The following is a 14,298-nucleotide window of genomic DNA, read 5'->3' on the forward strand; positions in this document are numbered from 1 at the left end:
TGTGATTACACTCCCAGAGCAACCTTACCTACCACAGCATGGTGCACCACTGTGCTACCGAGATGAATTTATCCCACAAGGAACCCAATCAGGAATGTCTTTAACTGATATTTTTCCACCGACTAGCTAAGAAAATTAACACATTCTCCATAGATAATGACATCCTATGGTGGTGGGAACCGAGTGTAATTGCAGATGGGATGTGGCAAAAGAACAGTGAGACATCACAGTTTCGGGCCGAACCTCGCAACCCTAGAGCTGAAAATACCATATGGTCCCTCAGCTAAGTGCCACCAAGCCCAGCAGTCTCATGTTGACAGTGTCACAGTGACCTCACTACTTTGGTAAAGGGTCACTGCGCCAATTAACATCTTATTTATCGTCCGTAGCTACTTGCCTGCCTGTCTGATGTTGACAGCAAAACAAAGACAGCTTCACTCAGACAACAAAGACAGGGAGGACTGGAGGAGAGGGGAGGAGTAACATCAAAAGATCCTCCAGCGATTTCAACCCTTCCTCAGTCCCATCCAAGGCAGGCTTCTTAGTACCACGCACTATTTAATTACTTTGAGACGGAGGCCTCCTTATGGCGTAATGACGCGTACCGCCATACTAATGTCTAGGCCGGTTGTAAATGAACGGATGAGGCCCCTACATCCATTCTCCGCTTTGAGAGAAACCTCATTCATGGAAGGTGCTGCTCTGTTGCTCTGACGCTAGAAAAGAGAGCAGCAGAATAACAGTGAGACTTAGGGATCGTCTTCTGTCGGAGCCAAGGAAGCTGCCTAAAAAAAGAAGTTGGTGGGTGCGTGGATGACAGAGAAAATGCTTCCTCTGTAATCCTTATAATTATCTCTTTATTGTCATCATTGTGGTTCACACAAGGAGGCCCTTTCACTGCGGACCATTTTCATAGATATTACTGAATTAGATGAACCTCCCAGGTTATTTTCATTAATACATATGAGATAAGACATTATTACTTGGGTACTTTTGTACCCTATCAAATGACTGTACTTCAATGAAAGAAGAGGGACAACCAAAAGTTGTGGATCAATTGTGTTCTTGTCTGGCAGAGGGGGAAGGAGAGAATAGGAGAGGAGGAGAAGAGAGAGGGCGGTTGTCTGCGCAGTTAGCAGATCAAAGAGCCACTCATTCATTTTGGGGGAAAGATAATGAACCAGTCATTTCTTTCCCTGAGATTCTCACGCGAGGAAACAAAAGCCATCCCTTATCCATTAAAGAGGTGCTGGGGAAAATTGACATTGTTGCCTCGTGCTGCCAGACACAATTAAACAGTCTTCCGTCCACGTCGAACGTCTGAGATAGGAAAAGTGTGTTTGGGATGCAATTGTGCCTCGGAATGTTTCTTAGCCCAATTATGATGTCCGTCGCTAAGACCTCCAGTGCAACGCAAAGCCGCTTACAGAGGGTACTCCGCGTGAATGGAGTATCGGAGGTAATTTAGCAAATTGATTCTAGATTCAGCCCAATGCGTTCCACTAAGCTAGTAAAAAGCTACGCAAAGACAACAGCAGCTTACAATACAAATGCATTATGGCAGCATGGCACAGTTATTATGGGAATACCGGTATGTGTAATGCTGTGGTCTAGTTTCTAGCTCCATGGTTTGTATAATGTCCAGTAGATACTGGACACTGTGGCCAGGTCTGCAGATTGAATGGCTGTAGACTTTGGCTCACAGCTATCAGCCATAATGACAAAGCACGACACACCACTTCCCAAATGCCTCCACTACAGAAGCTAGTGCTCTGAACCACTCAGGTCCAGGTTTTACTTTATATAACAGTACATAACAGACTTCGGACAGTAGCTTTGGCATACAACTTTTAATGGATTTGGTCTCTCTCCAAGCATATTTTAGCCTTTGAAATGAAAGCGGTGCAGCGACCCTCATTTTATCCTCACAGAAACGTGTTTCTAGTCTATGCAAAAGGGATGTCGGCAACATTAAAAGATGGCACCTGAATATCAGAAAGAAGTATCAAACCATTGTATTATTTTTGGGCTCCAATGCAGGCTGTGTAGTAATGAAGAAGCCCTCTACCCCCCCCCCCCCCCCCCCCCCGCTCATGCAGCTCAAAGGTTTTGCTGACACCGACACCCGTCTAGTCCCCTTCGATGTTTCAGGGAGAACTTAATTCAATCATTGTCATATTGATCCTGACACCCAACATTCTCTTGACACCATGCTACTGAACCAGCTCCTGTGTTTAGGAGACTAAGCGTTATTGAACTTGCAATAATTCCAATCATTTTCTACATAATATCTGACAGGCTCTAAGCATATTTCTCACTGGGGTTTGGAATTGTGTTCATGTATCTATTCTACTGTACTGCAAGAGAGACTCGCTGAACATGTGATGGAATATACTGTAGACTCGATGCACAAACCTTGTTTGGTGAGTGCAATAGTCCCTACAGTAGACAGATCATACAATGCACTAAAGGGAACAATGATCATCCACCATCTCACGGTTGTTTTCAATCAAAAACAGCTTAAGTGTTCGGTTTAAGACTGAAAGGTTTCCATTGTGCAGAGTAAAATACATTGAGATGCGTATAATACTTGAGAAGTATCCCTGAAATCAAATCCAAAATAGGTGGCACAGTGTCTGACAGAGTTTAAGAATAGTTCTAACTCCAGGCAGGTAAAGTATCGGGTGGTTGTCTTTCACAAACTGGCTGGAGAGAATGTGTTCTCCTGGGATCTATCTATGTGGAACCCTCGACATGATCACTGACACAGCAACAACTCCCTGCTCTGTTACATCAACATTCCCCTAATTACACGGCGTACATTAAGTCATTCTGAAATATCCTGGTGCATTGTGGGAATCTCCTGCTCACACTGAGACCCTGAGGACTATAATCACAAGTGGCGGGAGCGAGAGAGGGAAAGAAAGATACACTGGGGACAGTTTTCCCTGCACACACACACACACACGCACGCACACACACACACACACACACACAAACACACACACACACACACACACACTCTCGAGGGGAATGGAGGGAAAACCAATCGTCAATAAGGGAATTGTGTTTCCTCTGCCACCCCCTGGGATGGCCCACTGCCAAGCCACTAAAAGCTGCCGCCAGGCCTAAGCCTACACTTTTAGAAAGATGAAGAGTTGTTTTTCCCGTTGACAATTTTCTGCCTTATAATATTGCTGCAAGGCCATTAGTCACTACAGTAGTAGGCAGCTAGTAATACGAGACAAAATAATGTGTGTTTCACATCCCATTGGCATGTCTCAGCATTGATGACTGTGCACAGGCATACGATGAACTTCTTCTTCCATTACCTCATATCACAGGTAGACAGCCTAACTAAACTGAAAACAATATGAACATTTCTGTGCAAAATATCGTGGTTCACAGGGGTATCATCATCATAGCCCAAACATAAAAGCCTCTTCATGTGAAACAAGGTCAGTGTACAGTCTTCCAACTCCAACAAAAAGAGTCCCACATGCCCAGAGCCTAGGCTCCAACCCGTCCCCCTGCTGAGATGAGAGGGAGTGTAGCGGGTAGACTAGCAGCCAGACTAGGTCTACATACAGGTAACTGCCAAAATAAAGGAAACACTTGAGTAGATGAGGGATACTAAGTATTTTGAAAGCAGGTTCTTTCTCACAGGTGTGGTTCCTGAGTTAATTAAGCAATTAACATCCCATCATGCTTAGGGTCATGTATAAAAATGCCCAGTTGCCCATTATTTTGGCTACCATGGCTAGAAGAAGAGATCTCAGTGACTTTAAAAGGGGGGTCTCAAAAGGAGCATAGGGGGTTTAAAGGGAGGGTGTGTGTGTCTCAGTCACCAGATCTCAACCCAATTGAACACTTATGGGAGATTCTAGAGCCGCTCAGCGTTTTCCACCACCATCAACAAAACACAAAACGATGGAACTTCTCGTGGAAGAATCGTGTGGCATCGCTCCAACAGAGTTCCAGACACTTGTAGAATCTATGCCAAGGCACATTGAAGCTGTTCTGGTGGCCTACTATACTTACAGAGGCCTACAATACTTACAGAGGCCTACTATACTTACAGAGGCCTATTATACTTACAGAGGCCTACTATGCTTATAGAGGTCTAATATACTTACATAGGTCTACTATACTTACAGAGGGCTACTATACTTACAGCCAGAAGGATCTGCAGGGAGCTATGGGCCACCTCCACATACTGGTACTCCAGCAGACAACCTGCAATGCTGATGTAGCGGTGGTCCTCCGGGGCCCAGGACGGAGGAGGGGTGACCGGGGTCACCCTGCAGCCTGGACCATTCTCCATCCACCAGGACCGGTGCATGGACATGTTGAAGGTCATGATCAGGTCACTGTCCTGCTGGCAGAAAGGAGAGGGGGGGTTGAAATACCGTATATATAGGTACTACTGTACTGTAGATCAGGTGTTTATGTGGAAAGGGGACAACATTAATATTGAGGTGACATTCATATTGAGCTATTTTATGTAGAAATGCTAGATAGTCGAGTACGTTTTGAGTATATCTACAATGGATTTTCTGTTGTAGGTGTTCAGCTACTACCGATGCCTTCCCCAGCCATAGTGGAGTCAGTGCAATTACGTGCTCAAGCTTAAGCACGATTACACCTCAGTCAGTCTGGCAGTGATTTAACAACGTAGGTCAAACACCCAGCGCTCCACAATATTCTAATCAAGCTAAAATGTGTTCGTTGGCATGGAACAATGGCTAAAAGGGTGAAAAACCTCCCCTCTGTGACTTCTCTACGCTACCACTTCCCAACTCTTTAAAAAGGCTGCATTGCCTACAGGGGATTGAGATTCTAATTTAATGCAATGTGTATTTTACTTTCATTAATAAGCCTATTACGAAATTTGTTTTAAAGAATCATCTACCATTCTAGAGTGGAAAAAGCATTGAGCTAGTGCTGCTTTGGTAATGTTCTCGGTTAAGTTAAAAGCTTTGCTTAACATTTTGCAACACAATTATTTATTCTGCCTCTTTCCCGGCATCTCGGGAAGGCTATTAATTCTGAGCAGAACAAGAGTATACAGAGGGTAAAACTCAGCCAACATGCATTCAGCTTTTGCATGCCATTAATTCTACAATCAAGTGACCGAATAAAGGGCTATTAGGGATCAGGTTTTTCTGTGCCATTTCCAGTGCTAGCGATCCAAACTCCGGTATACAAAAAGTAATTGTGAAACCCCGGGTCATTTGAGTCATCAAGCAGAGGATAATTTGAGTAGGTACTGAGAGGGAAGTGTGCGTGCACACATCCTTAAGCTAGAACGAATGAAGAGAGAATAAAACGTCGACAAAATCCATCCCAGAAATGGTCCTACTAGCTCTCAAGCCTCTACCCTGTTCTCACACCTACGAACACATGACTGAATGTATTCGATGCACACATTATCAGCCTGTGCTAAACTCTCCCTAAAGACCTGCATTTTGACATTTCGACTCACATTTAAGAGCACGGCTTAAATCAGACAAGTGTGCCTTCCAGCCCTAGCTGTAGTATTGCCCGCTCTGCAGTGTATCAGTTATTTTAGCATAAAACCTTGGTATTTGGCATTGAGACAAACATTCCCTCTCACTTACAAAACCAAGTAACACCACCCAATTCACTTTCATCCTACCAACACTTGTCAACCAGCTCCTACTTTTCTTCTCTCCTGCAGAAGGGAATGAGTCATCTGGGGGATTGGTGTCAGTGGCATTATTGCCTGTTGTTTAAAGGCCATATCAAGATCTATCACTCCTCTGCCTCAACAAATGGCGCCAGTGTTTGTCCACAGCAGGATGTGGGTGTTGTGGTAAACTGCTTTTAATTCATCTTGAAATACGCATCAGTGGGAGACGTTTGGCTGGAGCCTTGCCAAACAACAAACCCACAGGATCTTTTTTTTATCTGCTTGTTTGTTTCATTGAGGAGTGGGTATTGATGCAACAGGCTCTCTAATACAATCAGAAACTCAAGGCCTTATCCAGTAGGTCTAGTGCCAGACTGCTCAACTATTTCAGATTGTAATTACATGAAAACCCACATAAAGGACAAACAAACACATGAAAGAAATGCTTGTAACTTACAGAGTACCTGACCTGTGATAGAACAACAGCCTGCTCTAACGTGCAATCTTATGTACAGTCGTCCTAAACACGTTAGCTGGACTAGCACACCTCTGCCTGTCCCCTAGCACCGAGAGCGGTCCGGCTCGGCGCCTCATGCCGTACGACAGGTGTGGTCTCATGCCTCCTCGTATGGAGACAGACAAGTGGAACATAAAGACTGCTAGACGTGAATAGAAAGAGATGGGGGGGGGGCAGGTTGCAGCTGTCTACCTCTCTGTGTCTCCCTGCCTCTGTATCTGCTGTAATGAACGTCAGTCGTGTGGCTGAACAGCATCCATCATCAGTCAAGTTGCGGGATAGAATGAGTGGCGAGTGTTCAGCTCAGCTCATCACTGTTCCATATGCAGTAGTACAGGGCTGCCTTCCTTACTAGCAGCCAAACACCTCTCCACTACCCTCTGACTGACTGGCAGTGTGGTTCAGCATCATCTGGAACCAGTACAAGGACAGCGTGAGAGTTGGGTGTCACTGAGAGTCGACTGATTGTTATTACTCCTCCTAAATAGTAAGGTGATGATGACTGGGCTTTTCCCAACGGTTGTTGTCCATACTTGATGACTGCAAAAGGATAGGCTAACACATCCCTGACAACAAAGTAGAAGAAACTAAGTCGCCAGAGAAATAGGTGGAATAATTGAGAATCAGCCATATGCAGTATCTGTCTTACATCTGAAGGGAACGAAGAGGAGTATTACAGGAGTTGCACGGAGGCTTTACTTTGCTCTCTACGTCCCTGTGGGTTCCATTTTTAGGGCTTTGTACTCTCTTGCTGTTTCATCAGCCAGAGAATCCTTCGAAAAACAGAATGAATTCAATTCAAATTGGCGACAACCTTTCGAATATTACATTGATTGAGCATTAAAAAGCACTGACACTACAAAGGCCTACAAATTGGATGGGTATACTTTTATGAGAGTGGCATTTGAGTAAGTTATTCTGTAGATACATTCCTGCAACACTACTTTCAAGGTCTAAAAAATATATATGCTTAACTAGCCCTGGTTGGGGGGATTTGGTTGTTTGAACACAAAAGAGGGACAGTCACACTGTTAAGCACAACAGCCAGCTATGAAAGACACCCAGATGTTCCACTTTAAAGAAGTAGGAGCATTTCTCATTCTTCCCATGGTATCAGGGGTGCAAAATTCCCCGCAGTGCACAGGAAGAGATCAAGAGAGCAGCTTTTCTGCATTTAAAGACTTCAATCCAAGTTCTAGAGGAGTTTAACTGGAAGACTGTCCTAACAACACTAACAGGAAGGAAGAGTGTCCTGACAACACTAACAGGAAGGAAGAGTGTCCTCTCTCTCCTTTCACAATATGCTGATTTACAGTTGAATGCCTATCGAAGTGTGCATTCAAATACCACTAAACAATCCTGGGTGTGTCTTTGAATTGAATTCCTTGCACTCGTGGAAGTATGCGGAGGCAAGTGCTGCACAGTGCTTAGTATGCTTTCTGTAGGAATGTTCGAGGGGTGACTGTAATCAGAACTGGAGAATGACATTGAGAGAAAGCAATCTGAAGGTATTTGGAAAGGATCAAGATCAATACCTATCATCAGCGAACGAGTTGAAGAATTCAGAAGGGTATTTTCAGTATTTTCTTGGAATTTCCTTTGACAAGTACATGCTGAACCAATGGCTGATTACTACGACTAGGCTGATTGTGCAAGTGTGTGTGGTACAAGGAGAACCAACAGAATACACTGAATTAGATTGGGAAATAATTGTCTTGCTAAGCAACAGAATACGTGTGTTTCCTGCCGATTAAAATGAGTCATATTCAGAGAAAGTTGATATTTAAAACAAAGACTCTTAGTAGGTGTCAAGTGGCTTTCACGCAACATTAATTGCACCATGGGAAAGACGCATTCGTTCAGTGTGAACTTTAAGAATACTGAGGCTTGGTGGCTAATGGGGATGGAATAGCGAAGTGTCCTGTGTCCACAGATACACTTAAAGCAGAGCTACACACACACACTGTCAAACATCTTACATTATTATAAACACTATTCAAGGAATCCAGTTATCCTTTAATATCCTCCCATATCACAAAATGAAGGAGACCACACTAACATGCAGTTACATTACTTGACATATAATTTAGTGGGGTATAAAGTAGCCTAGTAGTTAAAGCGTTGGGCCAGTAACTGAAAGGTTGCTGGATTAAATCCCTGAGCTGACAAGGTAAAATTATGTTGTTCTGCCCCTGAACCAGGCAGTTAAGCCACTGTTCCCCAGTTGGCCATCGTTGTAAATAAGAATTTGTTCTTAACTGACTTGCCTAGTTAAATAATGATTCAATTAAAAAATAATTGTGGCTGGTGATTGTAATGCAGGAAAACGGAAATCCATTTCACCTCATTTCTACCACACACAGAGACGCATACAAAGCTCTCCCCCGCCCTCCATTTGGCAAATCGGACCATAACTCTGATTCCTGCTTACAAGCAAAGACTCAAACAGGAAGTACCAGTGGCACGCTCAATATGGAAGTGGTCCGATGAAACGGATGTTTCACTAGCACAGACTGGGATATGTTCCGGGATTGATCCGATGGCATTGAGGAGTTGTCCCCACAGTGACCATAGGTACATATCCCAACCAGAAGCTGTGGATTACAGGCAACATCCGCACTAATCCGAATGCTTATAAGAAATCACGCAACCCCCCCAATACGACGCGTTCCGGACGACTGTATGATCGCGCTCTCCGTAGCCGATGTGAGAACTTTAAACAGGTTTACATTCACAGAAGGATTACCAGAACAAGTACTCAGAGCATGCGCTGACAAACTGGCCTCTCTCTGACTCAGTCTGTAATACCTACAGTACATGTTTAAGCAAACCACCATAGTCCATGTGCCTAAGAACACCAAAGTATCCTGTCTAAATGACATGAAATGCTGGTCATGGCTCACATCAACACCATCATCCCAGAAACCCTGGACACACTCCAATTCACATTTCGCCCCTACAGATCCACAGATGGCGCAATCTCTATTGCACTTCACACTACCCTTTCCCACCTGGATAAAAGGAACACCTACGTGAGAATGCTGTTCATTGACTACAGTTCAGCATTAAACTCCATAGTGCCCTCCAAGCTCATCACAAAGCTAAGGACGCTGGGACTGAATACCTCCATCTGCAACTGGATCCTGGACTTCCTGACAGGCCGGCCCCCAGGTGGTGAGGGTAGGCAACAACACATCTGCAACGCTGACCCTCACCATGGGGGCCCCTCAGGGGTGTGTGCTCAGTCCCCTCTTGTACACCCTGTTGCTGACAACACAACGGTGGTAGGCCTGATCACCAACGAAGTTCCTCAGTGTCCACATCACTAAGGACTTGTCATGGTTCTAACACACCAACACAGTCGTGAAGAGGGCACGACAACAACTCTTCCCCATCAGGAGGCTGAATAGATTTGTCATGGGCCCTCAGATCCTCAAAAAGTTATACGGCTGCAGCATTAAGAGCATCTTGACTGGCTGCATCACCGCTTGCTATGACAACTGCTCGGCATCCGACCACAAGGCGCTACAGAGGGTAGTGGGTACGGCCCAGTACATCACTGGTATCGAACTCCCTGCCATCCAGGACCTCTACATGAGGCATGTCAGAAGAAGACCCTAAAAATTGCTGAAGACTCCTGACAGTTGGCATTCTCACTGCCAGTTTAACTGGTTTGGTCGGTAACCGAAAGGTTACTGGTTCGAAACCCCAAGCCGGCAAGATGAAAAAAATCTGCTGTTCTATCCGATGGCGTGGATGTCGATTAAGGCAGCCCCCCGCACCTCTCTGATTCAGATGGGTTGGGTTAAATGCAGAAGACACATTTTGGTTAAATGCATTCAGTTGTGCAACTGACTAGGTATCCCTTTTCCCAAAAGGCACCTGAACAGCTTCTAGCCATACACAGTTAATCAAATGGCTACCAGGACTATTTACATTGACCCTTTATTATCATTTATTTATCTTAGACGCCATACACACACACACTTTCACACACAGTGCATTCGGAAAGTTTTCAGACCCCCTGACTTTTTCCACATTTTGTTACGTTACAGCCAAATTCTAAAATGAACAAAATAAATTGAGCTGTTTCCATTGATTATCCTTGAGATGTTTCTACAACTTGATTGGAGTCCACCTGTGGTAAATTCAATTGATTGGACATGATTTTAAGTTAACAAACAGATCACTGACCATTTCGAATCGCACCGTACCTTCTCCGCTGTGCAATCCGGTTTCCGAGCTGATCACGGGTGCACCCCAGCCAGGTTCAAGGTACTAAACGATATCATAACCGCCATCGATAAAAGATAGTCCTGTGCAGCCGTCTTCATCAACCTGGCCAAGGCTTTTGACTCTGTCAATCACCGTATTTTTATCGGCAGACTCAACAGCCTTGGTTTCTCAAATGACTGCCTCGCCTGGTTCACCTACTTCTCAGATAGAGTTCAGTGTGTTAAATCGGAGGGCCTGTTGTCCGGACCTCTGGCAGTCTCTATGGGGGTGCCACAGGGTTCAATTCTTGGGCCGACTCTTTTCTCTGTATATATCAACGATGTCACTCTTGCTGCGGGTAATTCCCTGATCCACCTCTACGCAGACGACACCATTCTGTATACATCTGGCCCTTCTTTGGACACTGTGTTAACAAACCTCCAAACGAGCTTCAATGCCATACAACATTCTTTCCCTGGCGTCCAACTGCTCTTAAACGCTAGTAAAACTAAATGCATGCTTTTCAACCGATCGCTGCCTGCATCCACACGCCTGACTAGCATCACTACTCTGGACGGTTCTGACCTAGAATATGTGGACAACTACAAATACCTAAGTGTCTGGCTAGACTGTAAACTTTCCTTCCAGACTCATATTAAACATCTCCAATCCAAAATTAAATCTAGAATCGGCTTCCATCACAGATGCCACTCCTCAATAAAAGGTACATGACAGCCCACTTGGAGTTTGGCAAAAGGCACCTAAAGGACTCAAACCAGAGAAACAAGATTATCTTCCCTACGGTGAAGCATGGTGGTGACGGCATCATGTTCTGGGGATGTGTTTCAGCGGCAGGGACTGGGAGACTAGTCAGGACAGGGGAAAGATGAACGGAGCAAAGTACAGAGAGAAAACCTACTCCAGAGCGCTCAGGACTTCAGAATGTGGCAAAGGTTCACCTTCCAACAGGACAACAACCCAAAGCACACAGCCATGACAATGCAAGAGTGGCTTCGGGACAAGCCTCTAATGTCCTTGAGTGGCCCAGCCAGAGCCTCGAACATCTCTGGAGAGACCTGAAAATAGCTGTGCAGCAACGCTCCCCATCCAACTTGACAGAGCTTGGGAGGCTGGTAACATAACAACATGTGGAAAAAATCATGGGGTATTTACTGAATGCACTTTAAGCTGCTGCTACTTGGTTTATTATATATCCTGATTGCCCAGTCACTTTTACCCCTACCCACGTGTATACTGTATGTCCTAAATTACCTCAACTACCTCGTACCCCTGCACGTTGACTCGGTACTGGTATCCTTATTGTTTTCATTGGGTTACTTTCTTTTTTTTTCATTTATTATTTATTTTACCCCTTTTTCTCCCCAATTTCGTGGTATCCAATTGTTGTAGTAGCTACTATCTTGTCTCATCGCTACAACTCCCGTACGGGCTCGGGAGAGACGAAGGTTGAATGTCATGCGTCCTCCGATACACAACCCAACCAGCCGCACTGCTTCTTAACACAGCGCGCATCCAACCCGGAAGCCAGCCGCACCAATGTGTCGGAGGCTGGTTACTTTTTAACTCTGCCCTGTTAGGAATCGGCTCCTAAGTAAGCATTTCACTGTAAAGTCTACACCACTTGTATTCGGCGCATTTGACCAATACAATTGGATTTAATTTGATTTGAATTTGTCTACGCTAATTAGAACAGAATGATACACCCCTGGCTGTCTCAGTCATGACAGATGTTGAACTGGACATTGGTCCTAATCTTCCAAAGTTATTTCATTTGGCATTTCAGATGGTGTCTAGCAATTACTGCTGCAGAGGCCATGGAGGAGGCAGGGAGAGGCTGGTAAGAGGCAGAGGTGCAGCTGGTCCCCTGTCTAAAGGCCAGTGTCCCTAATTGCCTGTGGAGGAATGTGTCAGAACAAACACATCAGGGGGTCAGCACTCACCATCTACACTGAACAATAACCATCTATACTGAACAATAACTCTCTATACCGAACAATAACTCTCTATACTGAACAATAACCATCTATACTGAACAATAACCATCTATACTGAACAGTAACCATCTATACTGAACAATAAACATCTATACCGAACAAGAACTCTCAATACTGAACAATAAACATCTATACCGAACAATAACCATCTATACCGAACAATAACCATCTATACTGAACAATAAACATCCATACCGAACAATAACCATCTATACTGAACAATAACCATCTATACTGAACAATAACCATTTATACCGAACAATAACCATCTATACTGAACAGTAACCATCTATACTGAACAATAACCATCTATACTGAACAATAACAATCTTTCCTGAACAGTAACTATCTATACTGAACAATAACCATCTATACTGAACAATAACTATCTATACTGAACAATAACCATTTATGCTGAACAATAACTGTCTATACTGAACCATAACTATCTAGAGTGCTATACAGACCACAGTGTCGTGTGTGTCAACCTTTGATATCTGTTGCAGCAATGGTGAGAATGTCTGAGAAAGTTGAAAACCCCTTTTTTTGCCAGAATGTGTACTGTTACTTGTTTTAGTCTCATGAGTAATTATGATCTTCACTTCAGCAACATCACTGTCATTTTAATTCATTATTATACTGGGAGTTTAGAATAATTTTTGATGATCGTTTGGAATCATGTATGATGTATAGTGAACATTTAACTTCAATACACTGAGTATTACTCAACATTTCTCCCCTCATTTACTCAGACTTCACTTTTCAACTCATGACTCTCCTGTACATATACTGTATAGTACAATATGTAATGCATAGATGGTATGCAATCCCTGTCTAACTGTCAACCACTAAACCAGAGATCCAAACTCAACACAAAACCTCTGATACTAAAGCCTCTGGCTCCATCCGGAGCAGTCCTACCTCCAAACCCCAGATGAATAAAAGAGGGTTTGGCGTATATAAAGAGAGGCTGCGAATATGGATGTGCACAGTCCGAGGGAGAGAGGAATGTAAGTAACAACCACAGCCATGGGCGTTGTTCATTTCTGACACCCAGAGTTCCCGAGGATTATGCTAATTGCGCAGTGGAGTGTGACAGCGGCACTGTGCGTCTGAGCCGTTGCTAAGTGTGACTGAGATGAAGCCACTGAGTAATCTCAGAGCTGGGCTGTAGGAGTCCAGTATAGGCTAGCATCAGCCCAGCCACGGTTAACAAACCACTGAAAGGTAGTAAAACTTAGTGAACCCACTCGAATGTCTGCATGGCTCATACTGACCAGAGTTTAATATGAGCCCTCCTGTAAACATCGTCTACGTCATAGGGTCTCTATTGTGATCCGTCTCCAGCTGCTGCACAACAGACAATTCCTGCCAGTTGAGGAGTTTTGTCTGTTCACAGGACCATGAAATTAGCTCATTTAGCACAGAAGTGAATTAATTTGGTGCGATTAAAATAATGGCAGACGCTGCCATACTGTTCCAAAGACACCAAGGCTAATCACCAGACCTCTATCCCATCCTGTTTATCGGCTGCAGTGAAATTCCTCCTTTGTATGAGCGATGTACGGCGGAACATGGCTTCCATTGACCAATGGACGATTGTTAACATGAGTGAATACTGCAAACGCAGCCCTTTGAGTGTTTGGCACCACACGGACACATGCCTTCTCACCATAACATCAATGTGAATGAAAGCAGAGAGGAAAGAGAAGACAGGACAAGCAGCTCTTTCTTCTTCCAGATGAAGCTATCCTCCTGCAGCACGGCTGGCTACACCACGTGACCATTAAATAACACAGGGGGGAATAGCCGAGCATAGCAGGGGAGGCCTCTGGACCAGCCCGGGCGCTAGGTAGCTGTTCATCAGCCCCTCTGGCATCTTATTGATCCGCTCACCG

The 14,298-nt window shown here is 44.4% G+C and overlaps 1 protein-coding gene across 2 annotated transcripts in view; it reads right to left on the minus strand.

Annotated features, from left to right (window-relative positions):
* nkain2 (sodium/potassium transporting ATPase interacting 2) overlaps positions 1-14,298 on the minus strand; it is a 160,411-nt gene that overhangs the window by 29,475 nt on the left and 116,638 nt on the right. The window contains exon 4 of one of the 2 annotated variants that reach the window (XM_021600370.3): positions 4,175-4,375. In XM_021600370.3, coding sequence (XP_021456045.1) covers positions 4,175-4,375 — 201 coding nt within the window. Of the gene's footprint in view, positions 1-4,174; positions 4,379-14,298 lie in introns of both variants that reach the window. The other variant, XM_021600369.3, reaches the window with a different exon arrangement.

Source organism: Oncorhynchus mykiss, chromosome 4, assembly GCF_057628025.1.
Source record: "Oncorhynchus mykiss isolate SJ-2025 chromosome 4, ASM5762802v1, whole genome shotgun sequence".
In the NCBI taxonomy this organism is placed as follows: Eukaryota; Metazoa; Chordata; class Actinopteri; order Salmoniformes; family Salmonidae; genus Oncorhynchus; species Oncorhynchus mykiss.